Source organism: Suncus etruscus, chromosome 4 (genome assembly GCF_024139225.1).
Source record: "Suncus etruscus isolate mSunEtr1 chromosome 4, mSunEtr1.pri.cur, whole genome shotgun sequence".
Lineage (NCBI taxonomy): Eukaryota > Metazoa > Chordata > Mammalia > Eulipotyphla > Soricidae > Suncus > Suncus etruscus.
The window spans coordinates 44,273,235-44,296,475 of NC_064851.1; the positions used below are offsets into that span (position 1 = coordinate 44,273,235).

The following is a 23,241-nucleotide window of genomic DNA, read 5'->3' on the forward strand; positions in this document are numbered from 1 at the left end:
GGCTGTTTTTTACTAGTTGTTAAGTACATTAAATGTCATCCCTGCATATAGAATAGCCTTATCTAAAAGGAAATTTATATATACTATTGCCTTCTAGATATCAAGATATAGCATTTAGTTTTTTGTCATTAGCTACAAATATGAGTGCTGGTTATTTCATTTATAAATAGTATTGAAATAACAATCTGTGAATTAGATTGCCATTAAGGTAAAAAAAGAGATAAAACACAAAGCACCATCTTTAAATTACAGACTAATTTTTAAACTTGAGATCTTGTTAATGTAAAATATTAGACTTTGAACACCAACATGATTTTCCTGTGTGTGTGTGTGTGTGTGTGTCTGTGTGTGTGTGTGTGTGTTTCATTCAGAACAATGAACTTACTTCCATGATTTTCCTGTGTGGTGTGTGTGTGTGTGTGTGTGGTGTGTGTGTGTTTCATTCAGAACAATGAACTTACTCCTGTGTGTGTGTGTGTGTTTGTGTGTGTGTTTGTGTGTGTGTGTGTTTCATTCAGAACAATGAACTTACTCCTGGCTCTACACTCAAGAGTCCTGGAAATAATTGGAGGACTATGCTGTGTCAGGGATCAAACTGAGTCCTCTGTGTCAAGCTTTATCTGCTTTCCTATCTCTGCCCCACAACTGCTATTTGTTAATTTCAGAAGGCAGAAAAAATCTGAGGGTGTGGCCTATAGGACAGTTAGTTTCAGGCAATTTCCCAGTAAAGATATGATTCCATTAACATGAAATTTGTCAACAACTACAGAATTCTAAATAAATTTGAGGAATGAAAAGTAACAAAAATTGAGGCCACAGTGGTCGCACAAGCAGTAAGGCATCTGCCTTGCCGGCACTAGCCAAGGATGGACTGTGGTTTGATCCCCCAGTATCTCATATGATTCCCCAAGGCAGGAGCAATTTCTGAGCGCATAGCCAGGAGTAACCCCTGAGCGTCACCAGGTGTGGTCCCCCAAAGCCCCACCAAAAAAAAGAATAACAAAAATTACAAAGTTAGAAAATCATTATTTCGGGCCCGGAGTGATAGCACAGCGGTGTTTGCCTTGCAAACAGCCGATCCAGGACCAAAGGTGGTTGGTTCGAATCCCGGTGTCCCATATGGTCCCCCGTGCCTGCCAGGAGCTATTTCTGAGCAGACAGCCAGGAGTAACCCCTGAGCACCGCCAGGTGTGGCCCAAAAATCAAAAACCAAAAAAAAAAAAAAAAAAAAAAAGAAAGAAAATCATTATTTCATTATCTAACTAAATGTTGTGATCTGATGGTCATCAGTGATTACCTTTCTCTGAATTTGGAGGAACAGAAATACTATAATATATAATTTGTTTTTTATATTAACATTATTATGTTATTATTATTACCTTGCTATACTGGGAAGAGATTTCTTGGGAGTAAAACTAAAGTCTTTAAGGTCAATGCTTTGAGATTTATTCATCTGCATCTATTAATAAAAAGATACAAAAAATTAGGTGAAATTCAGGTTACATCTCAAGTTATGTATGCTTTTAGGCCCTTTTAAATGCTGAGTTTTAAATGATTCTTTAGTATGCATTCTCTATTCTCAGCCAACAATCTCACTTAATTTCTTGGATTTAATTATCTACATAAGGTAGACTAAAATCTTTATTTCTCGCACATCTTCTCTCATTATAAAATAGTATATTTAACTATGTGTTAAACCCAGACATCCTAGCATCTCAACGTTTATTATTTCCCAAACTCAACAAATGCCTCATCTCCAAACTAACTTCTTTATTCAACTACAGATGAAACCAGCAAAGAGGCAAGTGTCCAGTTTTAATGGATAACTTTTTTTTTTCGGGCCACACCCATTTGATGCTCAGGGGTTACTCCTGGCTAAGCACTCAGAAATTGCCCCTGGCTTGGGGGGACCACATGGGACGCCGGGGGATAGAACTGCGGTCCTTCCTTGGCTAGCGCTTGCAAGGCAGACACCTTACCTCTAGCGCCACCTTGCAGGCCCTTTAATGGATAACTAATCCAAGTTATGTATATATATATATTTCATCTTTATATATATAATATATTTATATAAATATATAAATATATTCCTCTTTTCTGTTAAAAGGCAAATGAAGGAAGTCTATATAATTATGCCCCAAAGATTTACAGAATAATAATAATATATTTTCTTAGGAAAAATTATTAGTAATTTTTATTCTGGGGTATGTTCTTTCCAAGCAAGGCTCAGGAAGCCCAAGAGTCACTTCCAGTGATAGTCTACCAACTGAATTGGTAATCAGTGATAGGATTGAAAGAAACAGTTCTGGGAACCACCAGAGCCACCCAGGTGATTCTTAGGGGCCTTCAGGGCTACAAGAAGTGGTTTTTACAGAAGCCATGTGGTACCAGAGATTGAAATAGGATTAGGCACATGCTAGATATATACTCTAAATACAGTACTATTTCCTGGCCTGGTTATATTTCTAATCAAATCTAGAAGTAACTCTAAAGTAAATATGATTACCTATTTAACTGACAGACAAAAGAATAGTTAAATACATTTAATTACTGAACAAAGGGCAAATGTCGCTGAAACTAACCTTGAGGCGTTTAGCTGGAGGAAGGGATAAACTAGCATTCCTGTTTCTTAAGTCTGATAAATATGAAGAAATTACTGACACTTTCATTTCTGACTTCTGTGCAACTCCAATTTTACCTATAAAAAATTCTAGATTATTTAGGTTAAGTTTTAAATATTGTTCATCTAAAACAAATTTCTTCAAAACTTTCTTTTTTGGTCAATGCCAACTATATTCCAAATTGTCATGGGAAAAGTTTTCAATTAGCAAATGTCATGCCTCAACTAAACCTCATTGGGTATGATACTGCCACTGTGCAAAGCTCTTCAAAACTTTATATTTTCCCACGTTACTCAGAAAACTGAATTACATACTCTATAATTACATATACGTAGTTATGATGTCATTAATATTCATCAAAGACCTTCTTTTTCTATGAAGGGTAGTGGGGTCTCCCAAGCAGTGTTCATGGGAACTGGGACCATTCTTGGCTATATTTAGCTCAGTAGAGGCCTGACAGTTCAGTCCTTGGGCCTGGCAATGTGACATTGCTATGGCATGGAGCTATTCTGGCCCACCAGTGTTTAAAGGTCACCAGGGCTACATTCGTGGTGTTTTGGGCAGCATTAGGCCCTAGGGATTGAATTTGAGGTTAGTACATGTAAGGTATGCAGTCCAGCTCTTTCAGCTGTCTCCTTGGCTCTAAAAGATTTATTACTTTTTTAATTTTAATTTTATTCCATTAAAATTTTTAACATGAACTTGTTTTATGGAACTCACAGCAGTCATGCCCACACGTTTGTTTATTTTTACAGTGATGATTACATTCTCGGTTCCCAGGCTTTTTGCAGGCAGTCATTCCTAAATTTTTATAAGAAAAACAATTTTACTATGGCTATTATCATAAACTTAATATAATAAATTTTTGCTAGTCTCTTTCCTTTTAGACAGGATAAAAACATCATGATTTCATACTTTGTCAAATGCCAGACCACTTAGGGTATTGAAGAACATTATCTCATAAGGTAAAGACCACATATGCCAAACTCACAGCCAAAATAATACTCAGTAATGAAAAATGAAAGAGTTTAACATCAAGAATAAGACAAGTATATTGACTCTCATCACTCTTATTAACAATTATTTTATATCTGTGCTAGAGCAACAGAGGGATACAAATTGGAAACAAAGAATTAAAACTCTCATTATGTGCAAATATAGTATACATAGAAAATTCTAAAACTTTCGCTAAAAATTCTAGAATTAATCAATTCAGTAAAATGGCAGGCTATAATACCTATATAATGGACCAGAGAGATATTTCAATAAGTGCATGCTTTGCATGGAGGAGTTACAAGTTTGATTTCTAGCACTGCATGGTTCTCCAAGTACTAATGGGAGCAAGCCCTAGGTACCTCTGGATGTGGCTCTCCAAATTATCCAAACATACAAAAATATCCTTAATTTCCACATTCAAGTAATGAAGCAGGATAAAAAAAAAAAAAAAGCATCACCCACTGCTGCTTTCTTTCTGGCAGAAAAATAGCCTGGCTCCTCTACAAAGCTCCAAAAGAGCTTTGGCAGCTTATACTTTACAGATTTTCTGATCCTGGCAGATACGCTCGGGGGTTACTCCTGACTATGCGCTCAGAAATCACTCTTGGCTTGGCGTGGGAGCATATGGAATGCCGAGGATCAATCCAAAGTCGGACCTGGATTGGGCACGTGCAAGGCAAATGCCCTACCGCTCACTGTGCTATCACTCTGGCCCCAATCTGTCCATTTTTAGCCCCATTCCAGGTTTTCACAAAGACCACTAAGTCACCCTAATCATTCAACCTCCCTTATATAGAGCCAAATATAGAAGAATATCAGTAACTCTTCTCCTGAATGAGGAAAGAATAGGGGTGGAGTTTTTATTTATTATTTTTTATCATTGTCCAAAGCAGTTCTCAGGGGAGTCAGGTGCCATTCCCAATGATGCATAGGTGGGTGGTTCCAGTGCTTGGAATTCCATGTGATGCTGCTTAGGCCAGAAATGGGGACAAGGAAGGTAGGTACCAAGGCAGGTAACATTCAGGGCTACACAAGACTAGAGATTGAATCTGGGGCATCGATATGGAAAACATGTATGTGTTCTAACCCTTAGAAATACTTCTTTGCTACAAAGGTGAATATTTTTTTTACTTTGTAATCAGTATATTAAGGAGATGTAAGTAAATTTGAGAATTGCTTAAATTTTGATATCCAGATTTAAGCTTATGAACATGACTTAAACATACAATTAAAGCTACTCAATCATAATTTGCTACACATCAACTTTAAACTGCTCTTCTGCTTTATATTTAGGCCTAAAGAATCTAGAAAAAAGGACTGGAGTGGTATCATTCACTTGCATTCTTTCAGTCAACCTGAGCTCAAGTTCGACCCTTGGTACTCTATATGGTCCCCAAGACTGCCAAGAATGCTGCCTGAATATATTAGGTCAGGAGTGCACACTGCAGGCTGTGTCTCCAAGTCAACACCAAATACATAAACAATAATCTGAAAAAAGTAAATCTCATGGCACTTTTAAGGCATCACTGACAACTACTCATAGACAGGACACCAGAGGTAATCAATACATGCTAGAACTAAATACTATAGAGCTATAAAAATATTTATGTCCACATAAAAAAGAGATTACTTGCAGCTTAACTCCTGTAAACTAGAAGGTATCAAGATGTGATTATTATTTATCTTAAATATGCATTTTCTTCATCTTACTGGTAACATGAGGGAAGGAAAAGGCATTTGAACTGATCCTTGAAGAACCAATTCCTTCCTTGGGGAAGCTGGAAATCGATTTACTTTTGTTAGAGCAGAGCTTTTGAGTGAACTAGAAATGTTGGGGACACTGAAGAGCTTTAAAAAGTTTACAAAAGTTTTTCTTTTTCTTGGTCTTTCACTTTGCATTTTCAGTATCCTTGCTTAATCATCCCCTTTCAAACAGTATGGTACATCTAGACAATACCACATGGATAAAGATGTTCAGTAAGAATTAACTGACTAAAGTGCTAGAGCGGTGGCGCAGTGGTAAAGCATTTGCCTTGCATGCGGCTGACCTAGGAGGAACCTCAGTTTGATCCCTCGGCATCCCATATGATCCCCCCTCCCCAAGGAGCGATTTCTGAGCAAATAGCCAAGAGTATTACTGGTGTGAACCAAAAAAAAAAAAAAAAGTTAACTGTCTAAGATACCTGAGTACTGATCAGAAATCAATATATTGGGTACTGATAAAGTAATAAAACACTGGAAGCAGCAAAATTAACAGATAGAACATAATGTTCCCAAAAGAACATTAAAACCTTTGGCAGAATATAAGCTAACAAAGGCTTTACTGTTACAGTTGAAGACATTACATGTAACCATTTCTGAAACAAAAAGGAAGATACTCAAGAACCACAAAAATAACTAAATATCTCCCTCTTCTGGCTAACACAATGACAAATAATTCTTCCCATCTTCAAGATAATATCTACCAAAATGTCCAACATCCTACTTTCTGACAGTACTCAATTTAGAACAGAACCTTGCTTTCCCTAAACTTTCTAAGAATTACTTAGTTCAAACAACAATCATAGTATAGTTATCTGAGATGACTCACTTCTTTATTGTGCTCATCTGTGATATGGCAAGTTAAAAAATATTATTTTCAATGATCTTTGCCAGAAAGATTTAGACATTACATTTCACAATATGTGTGATGGCTTCCCAGTAAAGAAGCTTTATTACAGTTTGTTATCTCCTGTCACTAAAGTTATCTGACTCACTTGAAGCCAATCCTACCATGCTGTAAATTATTCTATGGACTATTTAATAAATCTTTCTAAGTTTAACTCTGACCGACTCAGATCTATTTTATCTACTTAGAAATATTAGGATATTTACTGTTGTCAGAACAATTAATTCCATTTTAAAGGTCCTTCACAATGTAATTCTAGCCTCCCCTTCTACCTATCTGTATTCTACTAAAAACACTGATTTACTTTGTGACATGTCAAGAAAGACAGTCTGTGAGAAAAAACTAAAGGTTATTTGTCATCTGTCTTCTTAGCTTTAAGGAAGCAAAATATGTTCATGAGACTGCCATGAAGAAGTTTCTTATCTGCTTCCCTGATTCCGGTAAGACTGTTTGGATAAGTAACAAACTGTTTACCTCTATTTAGGTTTCTGTGTCATTATCACCCTTACTACAGAAGTGAAGCATCCTCTGCTGCTTAGGAACTGATTATGTGATAGTATCAGAATTTACAGGGGGTTACTGATAATTTAAATATTTGATTCTAAGAGTTATAGGAAGCCACTAGATTATTTTATTTTATTGGGTCTTGGGGCACACGTGACGGTGCTCAAGGCTTACTCCTGGCTCTGTTCTCAGGGATCAATCATTTTTTTGTTGTTGTTATTGGTTTTTGTTTTGGGCCACACCAGTGATGCTCAGGGGTTACTCCTGGCTATGTGCTCAGAAATCACTCCTGGTTTGGGGGATCATATAGGACGCCGGGATCCTGGATCAGCTATGTGCAAGGCAAACACTACATCACTGTGTTAACTGCTCTGGCCCCAGGAATCAATCTTTTTGGGGGAGAGGGCACAAGGAACCTTTTGGGGGAGGGGCAAAGGACACAGGGATACTGGGGATTGAATCTGGGTTGGCTATGTACAAAGTAAGTGCCCTACCTCCTGTACTATTCCTTCACTTAAGTGTTTAACCAAAGAAAGAACATAACCAAATTTGCATTTTGAAATAAATCAATCTATATTATGTAATATGGAGAATGGATTTGAGAAAAATATAGTAAATGCAAAACTGTTTAGTTGAACTCCCCATAAGAAAATGACAGTAGCAGTCTAGAATGGTTTAGAAGTAAAATTCAAAGAAGAAAGTAATTTGACAAATATACAAAGTAAAATATTTTGACAGAGGAAGTATTTTAAAATAAGACTATATTAAATATTTTAAAATAAGAATCAAATGAGTTTCTTCATTGAGATTTATAAGTTACCGTGAAGTTTTACTGCTTTCCTTAAAGTATAGCAATATTTACCTTTTATTCATTTCAGAGATAGAGACAAATACATTGAGCACCTTAGCCATTCATCCTATACACTTCTTTTCTTAATTCCTCCCCGTATGCAATAAAGACCTGATCTTTTGTTGTTATTCTAGAACCTTTCATTGGCTTCTAGAATAGGCTTCTTTACTGGTGCATTCATTAATTTTTTTCAGTTTACTGTTGTTTTATTGTGCACATCCTTAATTATCTGTCCAAGAAAAAAGTTAAAAGTTCCTATAACCTTGATGGGGCCAGTGCAATAGTACAGCAGTAGGACGTTTGCCTTGCACATGGCTGATGCAGAACAGACCTGGGTTCAATCCTCGGTGTTTCATATGGTCCCCTGAGTCAGGAGCGATTTCTGAGTGCTAGTCAGGAGTAATCCCTGAGCATCACAGGGTGTGGCCCAAAATGCAAAAACAAAAAACTTTCCTATAACCTTGAATACACTACTTTATATTAATATGTAATAAACAGCTTGAGTAGGTTTGGAACAACATCTGAAATAACTTTTGCCAGGATTTTCAAGTTCATTGTCATGTAGCATACACTGTTGCTATTTTTTTTTATAAAAAAGACTAATATAAGTTTGAATTTTGTTTCTTGGAAGCATTTATTATTTTTCATAATCCATGATATTCTAAAATTTTGCTATTTTGTAGACTTTCTTTCATACACCCTAAATAACACTAGACTTTCTTTCATACACCCTAAATAGCACTAAGTCTTTTCTATGTGTAGATTTATGTTCATTTTAAGTCTAGAAAATTTTCTTATTAATGGCTCTTTGTAATTTTGGAGCACTATCAGGGATCAGACCAATAGACTATCTTCTTTGTCTCTTTTTTTATTTCCAGTTCTTTTGCTTTCATTTAGATTATACTGACTTTACCTTCTTACCCTCCAGCTATTTCATAGTTTTTATTTTCCTGTGCTTTCTATTCTCTAGTTCTTTTTGTAAATGCAATCTGATTCTCCTTAATGGTTGAAACTTAATATTTAATTTCTCTGAGATTGCTAATTATTTTAAAATGTTTTATTATATTCATAAACTATCCAGCTGCTTTAAATTAATTTTCTCTATATTTATAACGGGCTTTATTTCATAGCTCCAGATTTTCCTCAAACATCTATTTACTTGTGGCCACCTACTGGTAAGCCAGTAAGGATAAGTAACATGTTCAAAACCATGCAGCTAAAAAAAATGTAACTTTGAGGTTCAGATTCAGTAAATTTAATTCTAGAGCCTGACCTCTTAACTACTCCGCTTCCCTAGTTATATTGACTGCCTTAGTAGTCCCACATAATTCACTTACTTTATAAAGGAAAGGAATGTGTTTTCTGTGGATAAGATTAGAAGGAACAGGTTGCACGTTGTTTTGCTTTGTCCCTTAATACAAAATTTCTAATAGAAGTTTTTCTAAACATTACCACATGGTGGTGCACAATGACCATACATGTTTCCAGAAGTGTAGATAGATCGGGATACCAATCTTAGATATTCTGGGGAGTGCTTTAAATCTCAAGATAGAGTGTCAGATCTTGTCGTGAATAAAAATGATACACATGCTTATCATATCAGTATATAAATATTTCCTTAGTTCTTTTTTACTATATATTTTTAGAAATTGTACTTCAAAAATAAACATTATTGATTTCTTATTCCCACTTGCTCCCTATAATCTGAGAATTGTCTGAATGTGTCTTACTAATAAATAAAGAACAGAGATTGTTCTTTGAGAAAATAAGGGTCTTGGAGAAAATACTAACCTTGTTTCGAACAAGGCAGTAATTTGAAAAGTTACATACAATATTTACTAGATTATTTATAAAATCATGGATTTTGTTTTTTGATAGTCTACTTATGCCTTATTAAATTGACTTCTTAATAATTCTGGTGGTAGCTGAAAATTTTTTTATTATCACAGACCTCAGGAGTAAATCCCAGTGATTTTGGGGATCATATATGACAGGAATTGAACTTGATGTTCCAATATGCAAAGTATATGTTACAGATCTTTTCAGTCATCTCTCTGGCCCCACACTTCATACCTTACAGTGGGTGCATTCAAAACATTAATTAATATTTAGGATAATTACATTATGTATATTTCAACAAGTTCTCATATTTTCTTCTTTTGCACTTTAATATCCTCCTTTTACATCAAGTTCCTTTTAAAGATTTTTATGCTTTTCTTCCTAAATAGTAATGAAGTAATGAAGTTCTTTTTTTTTTTTTTTTTTTTTTTTGGTTTTTTGGGCCACACCCATTTAATGCTCAGGGGTTACTCCTAGCTAAGGGCTCAGAAATTGCCCCTGGCTTGGGGGGACCATATGGGACACTGGGGGATCGAACCGCGATCCTTCCTTGGCTAGCGCTTGTAAGGCAGACACCTTACCTTTAGCGCCACCTCGCCGGCCCCAGTAATGAAGTTCTTAAATTACCTTTATCTCATGTTTCTACCTAATTTTCATTAAAAAGTTATTTTTCATTGGAATAGAAAGTTAGGATGGCAGTCTTTTAAAGATAATATTCCATTATCTTATGGTTTTTATCATTACTGTCAAATCACCTATAAGCTTCATCATTGCATCCTTGAAGATAATATTGAATATCTGTGCCTATTTATGATATATTTTTATTGGCTTATAAATGTTTATTTTCTAGGGATAAAAAGTTTCATAGTATGCCCATAATCAAAATGCCTTCTTCAACACTCCACAGGACCTTTTCAGTCTCCTTTTGCTCCTTGTTAATAATTTAATTTGTATATTTAGAGTCTAAGAGTCTGTTCCCATGCTTTTTCATATACCATATTCGAGAGAGATAATCCATTATGTCTTTGCATTTCAAATCACTACTTCTTGGGTCATAGAGATAATACAGTGGGTAAGGCACTTGCCTTGTATGTGGCTGACCGGGTTTGATACTTGGCATTTCATATGGTCTTCCAAGAACTGCCAGAAGTAATTCTTGAATGTAGAGCCAAAAGTAACCTCTGAGCATTTCTGAGTATGGCCCCAAAATAATAAAAATAAAATCACTCCCCCGTTCCTTCCACAGTGTAGTAAAAGGCAAAATTTCATTTCTTTTTGTAACTGAATGGTGGTCCAATATATATATTTTATATATGTGTATGTATATTTATATATACATACATATAAAACACTTCTTATTCACTCTCACTAGGCACTAGGTTTGCTTTCAGATCTTGGCAAACACAAATAGTGTTATAATGAACAAAGGTATGAGATAGTATTTTGGGGTTATTATTGTTCTTTGATAGATAAAAAGGAGTGGGCTTAATGGATCATATAATATCCATTTTTAATATTTTGTGAGTTCTAAACACTTTTCCATAGAGGCTAAAACAATTTCCATCCCCAAAAAAACAATATAAGGATTTATTTTTCTCCACATCTTTGCTTCTCCATTGCACTTACCATTTCTTTTTTCCTTTTTTTTTAACCTTTAAACACCATGATTGTAAATATGATTGTAGTTGATTTCAGTCATGTAAAGAACATCCCCCATTCACCAGTGCAACATTCCCACCACCAATGTCCCAAATCTCCCTCCTCTCCACCCAACCCCGCCTGTACTAGAGACAGGCTTTCTACTTCTCTCATTCATTCACATTGTTAGGATAATTCTCAATGTAGTTATTTCTCTAACAGCACTCATCACTCTTTGTGGGGAGCTTCATGTCATGAGCTGCACCTTCCAGCCCTCATCTATTTGTTTCTGAGAATTATTGCAAAAATGTCTTTCATTTTTCTTAAAACCCATAGATGAGTGAGACTATTCTCTCCTCCTCTGACTTATTTCACTTAGCATAATAGATTCCATGTACATCCATGTATAGGAAAATTTCATGACTTCATCTCTTCTGATGGCTGCATAATATTCCATTGTGTATATGTACCACAGTTTCTTTAGCCAATCATCTGTTGAAGGGCATCTTGGTTGTTTCCAGAGTCTGGCTATTGTAAATAGTGCTGCAATGAATATAGGTGTGAGGAAGGGAATTTTGTATTTTATTTTTGTGTTTTCTTGGGCATATCTCTAGGAGTGGTATAGCTGGATCGTATGGGAGCTCAATTTCCAGGTTTTGGAGGAATCTCCATATTGCTTTCCATAAAGATTGTACTAGACGGCTTTTCCACCAGCAGTGAAAGGGAGTTTCTTTCTCTCCACATCCCTGCCAGCACTGCTTGTTTTCCTTCTTCGTGATGTTGTGCCAATCTCAGTGGTGTGAGATGGTACCTCATAGTTGTTTTGATTTGCATCTCCCTGACGATTAGTGATGTGGAGTATCTTTTCATATGCCTTTTGGCCATTTGCATTTCTTCTTTTACAAAGTGTCTGTTCATTTCTTCTCCCCATTTTTTGATGGATGTTTTTCTTGTAAAGTTCTGTCAGTATCTTGCATATTTTGGATATTAGTCCTTTATCTGATGAGTATTGGATGAATAATTTCTCCCACTCAGTGGGTGGCTTTTTTATTCTGGGCACTATCTCCTTTGAGGTAGAGAAGCTTCTCAGCTTAATATAGTCCCATTTGTTTATTTCTGCTTCTACTTGTTTGGAGAGTGCTGTTTCCATCTTAAAGATGCCTTTAGTCTCAATGTCATGCAGTGTTTTACCTACATGTTGTTCTATATACCTTATAGTTTTAGATCTGATATCAAGGTCTATAATCCATTTGGATTTGACCTTCATACATGGTGTTAGCTGGCGTTCTGAGTTTGCTTTTTTTGCAAGTGGTTAACCAGTGTGTCAACTCCACTTGTTGAAGAGGCTTTCTATGCTCCATTTAGGATTTTTTTGCTCCTTTATCAAAAACTAGATGGTTGTATATCTGGGGAACATTCTCTGAGTACTCAAGTCTATTCTACTGATCTGAGGGTCTGTCTTTATTCTAATACCATGCTGTTTTGATAACTATTGCTTTGCAACACAGCTTAAAATTGGAGAAAGCAATGCCTCCTATATTCCTTTTCCCAAGGAGTGTGTTAGCTATTCGAGGGTGTTTATTGCTCCAAATGAATTTCAGAAGTGTTTGATCCACATCTTTAAAGAATGTCATGGGTATCTAGAGGAATCACGTTAAATCTGTATAATGCTTTTGGGAGTATTGCCATTTTAATGATATTGATCCTGCCAATGCAAGATGGGAATGAAAGGAACCTTTCTCAACAAAGTTAAGGCCATCTACCACAAGCCAGTGGCAAATATTATCCTCAATGGAGAAAAACTAAAAGCCTTTCCTCTAAATTCTGGTACAAGACAAAGCTGTCCTCTCTCACCTCTCCTATTCAACATAGTACTGGAAGTACTTGCTATAGTGATTAAGCAAGAAAAGGTATCAAGGGAATCCAGATAGGAAAAGAAGTCAAGCTCTCACTGTTTGCAGATGACATGATAATCTACTTAGAAAACCCTAAAGACTCTACCAAAAAGCTTCTAGAAATAATAGATTCATATAGCAATGTGGCAGGCTACAAAATTAACACACAAAAATCAATGGCCTTTTTATACACCAATAATGATAGGGAAGAAATTGACATTAAGAGAACAACCCCATTCACATTAGTGCCACACAAACTCAAATATCTTGGAGTCAACATGACTAAAGATGTGAAGGACCTATACAAAGAAAACTATAAAACACTGCTCCAAGAAATAGGAGAGGACACGCGGAAATGGAAACACATACCCTGTTCATGGATTAGTACTTACCATTTTCTAGTAATTTCTTATGTCGGCCATTCTCACAGGTGTGAGGTAGTATCTGTTGTCATTTTGATTTGAAATTCCTTGATAATAAGTGGTAAATACTATTTTTCAAATGCCTGTTGGCCATTGGTATTTCTTTGAGACATATCTGCTAAAGTATTTTCCTCCATTTGTTAAAAGTGAATTTTATTTTAATTATTGAGATTTAAAAGTACTTTATGTATCTTTGTCTGACAATGAAGTGAAAATATTTTTTATTATTTTTTTGAGTTACATCTGTGATATTCAGGGCTTAATCCTGGTTCTGTGCTAAAGGATCATTCCTAGCAGGTCAGGAGCTCATATGGGGTGCTGCAGATCAAACTCAGATTGGCCACATGCAAAGCAAGTGATCTACTCACTATACTATGCTCAGGTCCTATGGTTAGAATATATTCTTCTATTCTCTAGGATATCTTCTTTTGTTTTCTTTTGTTTTAGGGCCATACCTGGTGATGCTCAGGAGTTACTCCTGGCTATGCGCTCAGAAATTGCTCGATTTGAGACACCATATGGGGTACTAGGGATGGAACCCAGGTCCATCCTGGGTCAGCAGCATGAAAGGCAAACATTCTACCACTGTGCTATTGCTCCAGCCCTTAGAATATCTTTTTGTTTAATAATAGCTTCACTATGTAGATGTTTTATGGTTGCACATATTTTGTTTTTACTTCTTTACTAGTCATGCCTAAAGATATCATTGAAATCTTCAATATCATAAAATGTATTTTTATGATTTCTTAAATATATTTTATGGATACTAAGTCTTTAATAAATTTTTAATTAATTTTGCATAAAATTCATTATATGAATATATTAAAATTTTAAGAGCCAATTTAAATATTTATGTGGTATAAAGAAAATATATTTACATTTATGAGATAATACTTTAAACATGGACTAGACATTGAATATCAGTTTCTATGATCTTTGAGTAAGAGTAACATAGTTATCCTTTTTCCTAAATTCTTATCATTTACAAATATATACTAAGATAATGCTTAGTTATATATTTGATTATATTCAAAACACATAAAGTAAAAACTTAAGGTTACATTATTAAAAGTAAGACATTATTTATAATGTAGATAATGAATATGAGTTAATTTTGTATGTTAGAAAATTCTATACTAAAAATATTGAAGTTTACTATCACCTGTTTACCATCTCAAAAATATATTTATTTTTAATAGCGCATGTGACCCCCCACAAAATGGTCACAACAATGGAGTGGATATGAAAAAGAGAAAATATATAGTAAAATGCTAGTAAAATTAGGTTGGAGAGATCATGTAATGGGTAGGGCATTTGATGTCTATGTGGCCTACACAGATCCTTGGCATCCCACATGGTCCCTGGCAGGTATGATTCCTGAGTGCAGAGCGAGGAGTAACCCTTGAGTATTGAAGGATGTGGCCCAAAAAACAAAAACACAAAAACAAACAAAAAGAATAGTAAAATCATTTGTAGCCCAACTGACAAATATTATATAAGAGAATTCTTATATTTTGATGATGATGATGATGATGATGTTTTGGGGCCATTCTGGTGGTATTCAGGGCTTATTCATGGCTATATACTCAGTGATCAATGCTGACAGTGCTTGAAGTGTCAACTGTGGTATTGGGATTCAAATTGGGGTCAGGCTTGTGAAAGCAAGCATCTTACTTCTTGTACATATCTCTCTAGCCTCCTTATTATGTATTATGAATGTGATTATTAAAATTAAACATCTAATTCCAGAGTATCTACTACTTCACTCAAAGTAATATGTAACACTGATTATTTTTCCCAGACATCTTTGCTTTAATGAAAAATCTGAATAAATATAGTATTTACCTTTATTAGATCCCACTATATTAGACTCTAACTGGCTAGAATGAGACACTTCTGTTTCCAATTTCTTCTGTATAATTATTTGATTTTCAAACCTCTTAGGTCCTAAGTAAAGGACTGTAAATTTCTTCTGAATATCAAGTCCAACTGAAAAACAAGAATGTTTATATGTCATTCTATAATCATTTAAGTCTATACGTCACATTATTTTTAGTTTATGTTATATATACATATATCTTATATACTTTTTTGTTTGTTTTTGGGCCACACCTGATGATGTTCAGGGCATATTCTTGGCTATGCACTCAGGGATTAGGAATGAGGGTGGGTTTATGAGGCAAAGTGAGGCACTGGGGATCAAATCTAGGTTGGCTGCATGCAAGACAAGTATAATTTTCCTATGATAATTAATATACAACTACCTTGAAAAATAAAGCATCTATAATTTTGTTTGGGGGCCACACCTGGCAGTGCTCAGGGCTATAAGTTTGTGGCTTATAAACTTACTTACATAAGTAAGCTTACTTACTTGTGGCTATAAGCTCAGAAAGTACTCCTGGCAGGCTCAGAGGACCATATGGGCTGCCAGGGATCAAACCTTGGTCAGCCATATGCAAGGCTGACCTACCCATTGTGATATCACTCCAACTCAAAACATCTATAATTTAGTAGAATTTTATTTTATTATTCAGAACCATGCTACCATTTTCATGTCTAAATATAGAAAACTTCCTTTAAAGTTAGCCATATTAATTATATTTTATAATCATTGTTTATCTTATGTTCTGTTTCAGTATAAAAGTGGTATTTAATGCTATTATATTCTTTACATTCATATTTTCATTAATTCAATGAACTTACCATATTCAGAACTAATTAAATTTATGCTTAGGTCTTCTGATACATGAGCTTTCCTCACATTAATTCTTTTAGTCCAGTTGCCACTTTTCAGCAAAACAGAATCCCTAAAAATAACAGACCACATCATTTAGATAGTAACCTAAACATTAAATGAAATAACATAATACTTTTTAAACATTATCTAATCCAAAGTTCTCTCTGGTAGTAAACTGAATTATGAAAACAACTTTCTCCAAATTTTGAAAAAAGAATGTCAAAGAAACTACTACAACTATAGTTTTTCTAATGATAGGACACAACCAATTCCAGGTTTCATTTCAGGCTATCCTAGAATGCAATAATCCACAAGCTTGCCAGTAAATCACTAATATTTTGCAGATTTTTTTGTTTGTTTTTGGGCCACACCAGGTGACGCTCAGGGATTACTCCTGGTTATGCGCTCAGAAATTGTCCCTGGCTTGGGGGACCATATGGGACACCGAGGAATCAAACCATGCTCCGTCCTAAGCTAGCATGCACAAGGCCAATCAATGCCTTACGCCCTGTGCCACCACACAGGCCCTAACATTTTAAACTGGCTACCTGTAAATAACATGTGTTTATGAGAATTTTAATAGTGTCTTTTAAATTGTAGTTCATAACTAAAATTTTATAAACCAGTAACCAGTTTTGTGACTGAATTAATCTAGTCTTGTAGTCACAATCAAAATAAGACATAGCTGTCATAGAGATTAAAGATTTATACAATCATTTACTATTAAACATCTCATAGCTTGTTGCAAAAGGATTACCAGAGTAAGGGATATCCTATTAGTAATGGTAGACCCTTTAGGAATTTGTGTAATACAAACGGAGAAGAAATCCTCTGTACTTTGGCAGCATTTAGGAGATTTTCATTTCAGAGTCACTGCCATTCCTGGACTTTCAGGTATGGCAGTATGATTAGCTCAGGAGTGAGAAACTGTGTATTACAGGGAAGGAGGGAAGGTGGGGAGGGATTTAAATCTACTCTTCGCTATGAACTAGTTTTATATCTATGGACAAACTGATTCAACTCTGCATCTTAATGTCTTCCTTTACAAAATGAAGATAGTATGTCTCATATAAAATTAAACAATTTAGAATCTCAAGTGCTCAAGTATATAAGCTGAAATTATAACTGATATCATTAGAGTTTGCTTATAACATCTTGGGAGAAAATAGACTGAAGTAAAAAATTACATGGTGTGCTGAAGAAGAGGGTTTATAGGAAGGTACATGAGGACAATAGCACAGTGGTCTTGCATGTGGCTGACTCAGATTTGATTCCCAGAAGCCCATATGATTCCCTGAGCCTGCTAGGAATAATTTCTGAGCACAGAGCTAGGAGTAACTCCTGATTATCAAGGAAGGAAAGAAGAAAGGAAGGAAGAAAAAAAGGAAGAAAGGAAGTAAAGAAGAAAGGAGGAGGAAGGGAAGATGGAGGGAGGGAAGGAGGGAGAAAGGAGGGAGGGAGGGAGAAAGGAAGGAAGGGAGGAGGGAGAGAGAGGGAAATGGAGGGAGGGAAGAAAGGAGAAAGGGAGAGAAGAAAAGAGGGAAGGAGGGAGGAAGGACGAAGGGGGGAAGGAGGGTGAGAAAGGAGGGAGGGATGGAAGGAAGGAGGAAGGGGTAGGAAGGAGAGAGGGAAAGGAATAAGGGAGAAAGGGAAGGAAGGAAGGAGGGAAGGAAGGAGAGAATGAAAGGAAGGAAGGAGGAAGGGAGGGAAAGGAGTGAGGGAAAGGAGGAAGAGAGAGGGAAGGAAGAAAGGAAGAAGGGAAGGAGGGAAAAATAGGAGGAGGGAGAGAGGAAGGAAGAAGGAAGGGGGCCAGTGAGATACCATAGAGGTAGAGTGTTTGCCTTGCATGCAGAAGGATGGTGGTTTGAATCCGGGCGTCCCATATGGTCCCCTGAGCCTGCCAGGAGCGATTTCTGAGTGTAGAGCCAGAATTAATCCCTGAGCGCTGCCGAGTGTGACCCAAAAACCAAAAGGAAGAAAAGAAGGAAGGAAGGAAGGAAGGAAGGAAGGAAGGAAGGAAGGAAGGAAGGAAGGAAGGAAGGAAGGAAGGAAGGAAGGAAGGAAGGAAGGAAGGAAGGAAGGAAGGAAGGAAGGAAGGAAGGAAGGAAGGAGGAAGGAAGGAAGGGAGAGAAAGAAGGAAGGAAGGAAGGAAGGGAGAGAAAGGACGGAAGGAAGGAAGGAAGGAAGGAAGGAAGGAAGGAAGGAAGGAAGGAAGGAAGGAAGGAAGGAAGGAAGGAAAGAGGGAAGGAGGGAAGGAAGGAGGGAAGGAGGGAAGGTGGGGAGGGAAGGAAGGAAGGAGGGAAGGAAGGAGGGAAGGAGGGAAGGAGGGAAGGTGGGGAGGGAAGGAAGGAAGGAAGGAAGGAAAGAAGGAAGGAAGGAAGGAAGGAAGGAAGGAAGGAAGGAAGGAAGGAAGGAAGGAAGGAAGGAAGGAACCTTTAAGTTGGAGAGATAGTATAGCAGGTAGGGAGCTTGCTTTCTACGTGGCTGATCCAGGCTCAATCCTCAATACCCTATATGGTCCTCTGAGCCTTGCCAGATTAAAAACCCTGAGCTAAGTCAGGATTAGGCTCTGAGTATCAATAGGTGTGGCCCCCAAAACAAAAAAAGGTACTTGCCTCTATACATTCAATATAACAGCTATGATCCTTAAAATGTGTTAATAGAGGATTTTTAGATTTAAATTCATAATAGGAATTTTATTTTAAAGTCACTAGAAGGAAGACTGCACTGTATTCAAGATCATGAATGAATGGATAAAAACAACAAAATTAGAAATTTCAGCAATAGGGGGCCGGCGAGGTGGCGCTAGAGGTAAGGTGTCTGCCTTGCAAGCGCTAGCCAAGGAAGGACCGCGGTTCAATTCCCCAGCGTCCCATTTCTGAGCGCTTAGCCAGGAGTAACCCCTGAGCATCAAACGGGTGTGGCCTGAAAAACCAAAAAAACAAAACAAAACAAAACAAAAGAAATTTCAGCAATAGAATACTATTGCTACATTTTTTTTCAGATCACAATATTATACTTTGTACTTTTGAGTACTAAATAATCTCATAAAATGAATTCAAGGTGGGGCCGGTGAGGTGGCACTAGAGGTAAGGTGTCTGCCTTGCAAACGCTAGCCAAGGAAAGATCGAGACCGCGGTTTGATTCCGTGGCGTCCTATATGGTCCCCCCAAGCTAGGGACAATTTCTGAGCACTGAGCCAGGAGTAACCCCTGAGCATCAAACGGTTGTGGCCCGAAAACAAAAAAACAAAAACAAAAGAAAAACAAAAATAAATAAATAAATTCAAGGTGAATATTTGATACAAAAACTACCCCTATATTCAGAAATTATAATTTAATTAATTACACCATGCCTTATTACCATTTTATATATAATTTTATTATCTTATATGCCTAAAAATAAAATTACACAAATTTAATACTTACATAATTTTGTGCTTAAAAACCAGTTCATTATCTGCATCACCTATGATTAAGGTAATATAGTGAGAATCTGGTGCTGTTCTTCTAGTTTGTAGCTGTTCAAAATTTTTTAATATAACGGTCACTAATATTTCTGCTGTGCTATCATTATATCTTGTAATCTGTAAAAACAAAATTAATAAAATGTTACAAATAACCTTATATTTCAGATTCAGTTCCAAGTTAGTCATGTATAATTTTATTTTAAAAAGACATTGAAAGTACCTAGTATGAATGAAAATCTCTAAAAACATTATCTAATTTTTTTTAAATTACCTGTTTAATTTCAAGTTCATATTTTGGAAGGTACATCACAGTTTCTTTTATCTGTGTTCCAAAAGGTGGGTGTCTATTTAAAATCTAAAAACATTTGTATCATTATTTTCTTATTACAATACTAAAATTATCTTTGTAAAATATTTAAAATCAGTAATTTTAGGTTTTAAACCAAAATCTTGATTAACTGAAATATGACAATAAAAAGGAAAATTAGTTTTAGCATAAATAAAAAAGTATATTTTTGAATTAAGTAGAATTCAGGTAACATTAGAAGCAAATGAATATTAATACCAGCTCAAGTTCTCTTGCATCTGTTTCTTCTATTTTTTTAAAGGAAGTCAAACCTGCATTAACCATTGCATTTGATAATGATATACCTGAAAAATTAATTAAATAGATTTTTAATAATCCATTTAAAACTAAATACATACTTAAATATTTAACAATTATGTCAGTAAAAATACTAAAGTCTAGACAAATACATTTTTTTGTTGTTTTTTTTGGGCCACACCTGGCAGTGCTCAGGGGTTACTCCTGGCTATCTGCTCAGAAATAGCCCCTGGTAGGCTGGGACACCATATGGGATGCTGGGATTCGAACCAACCTCCTTCCTTAGGCCCTGGGTCAGCTTCTTGAAAGGCAAATGCCGCCGTCCTATCTCTCCAGCCCCCAAATAAATTATTTTTAAGTTTTTTTCTAAAGCTTTCAGGTAGACTATTTGGGCTATGGCACCATTTAATTAGTTTACTTAATTAGTTTATTTTTCAAACCAAAATAAGAAATGAACTTATTCTATTTTAAAATAAAGGAACTGTTTTGTCCACATGTCAGTTAGCTCATGTATGAGTAATAGGCAAGAGACATCTATTATTAATTTGATTTAAAAATGACCTTATTTAGGATGGGAATATTACTTAATGTAGCCAAGTTTCACTGAATTCTTTTAGAAAGTTATCTCTATGAGTTAGTACCTAAATTTCACTCTCCTGTCTAAAACTGCCAATGTAATTCAGAAGCATTTAGAAAAAGTGAGAATTTCCTTTTTGTGAGTTTGTGCCCAAACTCCCTTAACTATAAAATTTGACCAAAGGCTACCTATCTCATTTGATTTCATACCATTCTCTTCTTGCTGACTTTTCTGGTCAGAAATGCTTTAATTTTGTTCTTGCAATATATCAATTTACTTCCACTTTATATTTTGTTTACTTGTATTTTAAGAAACTAAATTTGTATTTATTATACTCTTATGAAAGAATTTACCCAAATCTCAAAATAGAAATTATTGGAAATGTAAGATTCCAAATATTACTTCCTTATCTAAGTAAGACTTATTTAGCTGCTTACTAAGACACACATTTTATTTGTATAGGTCTGGTACTCCTACATATTTATTTCATAGCTTTAACTAACTTTTCTTAAGGACTTCTTATTTATTCTTATGAAAGAAACAGATTAAACACTTTGAAATCAAATCCATTTCTACAAAATACATTGACAAAAACACAGGCAGAACTATCCAAGTTTAATCTCGAGTCTTCTGAAATGATCCCATTGGCAATTAAAAAATTTAGCAAAAAAAAGAAAATAAACAGGATTACATAAAACCCCAAAGAAAAAAATTACACCTAAAATAAATTACCCTATTTACTAAGAAAAATATTTACATATAATTCATTAAAAGACTTAATATCCAAGATATATATAGTACTGCAACAGTTACAATAAACAATAACATACTGGTAAGTCTTCTACTTTGTATGCAGCTGACCCAGGCTTGATCCCTGCCATGCCATATGGAACATAGAGCCAGGAGTAAGTCCTGAGCACAGCCAAGTATGGCTCCTCTCCTCCCTACATCCACCCCATCAAGAAAAAGAAAGAACAAATCTCAAAAAGCCAAAGGCACCAAACTAGAAAACTTAGGAGTACTTTAGTTTATACCAGTCTTTAAAAGTGGCATTTTCTAGGGCTTTTCAGTTTATATGAGACAGATAGGAAATAATCAGGTACAATACTTTTTCTACATACTTTTTTATTAATATCATTATTAATATTCTACTGTTGTTGAAAACAAAGAGAAAAAGTGAAGCTATGAAGTCAATAGGTGATAAAATTTTAGAGAGGATTCAGGAATAAGAAACAGATGCCAACTCTATACCCTGTTATATTTTTTGAATATCTTTTGTACCCTGTTATTGAGATAGAAACAAATCATAAATTGGAAGAAAGAAGGGTTAGGGAGATTGCTCTAAGGGCTAGATTTGCATTCAGCAGCTTTGAATCCATTCTTGGCACAACATAGTTCCCTGAACATCACTGGCTTAACACACTGGCTAAGAGACTCAACATCCTTTGCTACCAAAAAAAAAAAGTGGAAAAGAGCATCCATTACATTGTTATTAAATATAGAACTGAAATTTCATTCTTGGTTTGTAAACAAAATTTTAAATTAAAGTACCCATATTTTTCCTAGTTTCTCCAATTAAATGCAAATATAATTCTTTAAACAAGAGCAAATAAAATCCCAACTTCAAGGACATAATCATACCTTATTTAGTCATACCTTATTTTTTAAGTTAAATGTATATATATCATAGTTTTATAACATCTAAACAAAAAGACAGACATTGAATATATTTCCTGCACTTACCAATTTTTTCCAGCTGTTTGGATACATGCTTAGAGTTTTCCCAAAGTTTACATCTGAAACATTTTGCTAAAATCAAACTGTTCAATAGTATGGCAAACTTCTTCTCTTGAGTACTCATAAATTCTGACAACCCTAAAACAAGTTTTCTATATGAATTGAGTATACTAGTTTACTAGAAAAATACTGAAAATCTATTAATGCTAAAACATACATCTTGTAATTCGAGAACCATTTCTGAAAATTTTTGAGGTATCCTGTGTCAAAGTGAAGTCTTGTATAGGAATGCATCCTAGCTGAGCCTGAATAAGACTGAGAGAAAGAAGAAATTTCATTATTTCCTTTAAAAGTTATCTCACAGTAGTTAACATCATTAAATTATCTAATTTAAAAATTCCACTCTGCCTTGACTTCTGTAAAACTACATGATTATATCTCAACACATATAAGATGATTAAATTCTCCTCCAATATACTTATGTCTGATTTTCTTTTCAAGACATAAAAATAACAAATTTATATAGTCAACAAATATTTTATGTACCCACTTAGTAATAAGCATAGTGGTATAGTGCTAAGGTGTCTATGTAGCTTATTAGTTGATTATTAGAAATAACCAATTGTTTGGCTACAAAATTTAAGGGGTTAAAGAAAAATCTACCTATTCTATCTATCATCTATT

The 23,241-nt window shown here is 35.3% G+C and overlaps 1 protein-coding gene and 1 non-coding gene across 2 annotated transcripts in view; both read right to left on the bottom strand.

The window, feature by feature from the left end:
• The window catches only part of HFM1 (helicase for meiosis 1), a 118,847-nt gene that overhangs the window by 20,189 nt on the left and 75,417 nt on the right, over positions 1-23,241 (bottom strand). The window contains exons 23-32 of the mRNA XM_049772559.1: positions 22,775-22,872; positions 22,564-22,695; positions 20,205-20,290; positions 19,911-19,994; positions 19,599-19,756; positions 16,137-16,240; positions 15,279-15,422; positions 3,342-3,422; positions 2,583-2,698; positions 1,380-1,459 (exon numbers count right to left, since the gene is read on the bottom strand). Of these exons, the coding sequence (XP_049628516.1) occupies positions 1,380-1,459; positions 2,583-2,698; positions 3,342-3,422; positions 15,279-15,422; positions 16,137-16,240; positions 19,599-19,756; positions 19,911-19,994; positions 20,205-20,290; positions 22,564-22,695; positions 22,775-22,872 (1,083 nt within the window). The remainder of the gene's footprint in view (positions 1-1,379; positions 1,460-2,582; positions 2,699-3,341; positions 3,423-15,278; positions 15,423-16,136; positions 16,241-19,598; positions 19,757-19,910; positions 19,995-20,204; positions 20,291-22,563; positions 22,696-22,774; positions 22,873-23,241) is intronic.
• LOC126008224 (U4 spliceosomal RNA) lies at positions 2,749-2,885 on the bottom strand. The gene has a single exon (XR_007495568.1). It is a non-coding gene; the product is annotated as a U4 spliceosomal RNA (small nuclear RNA).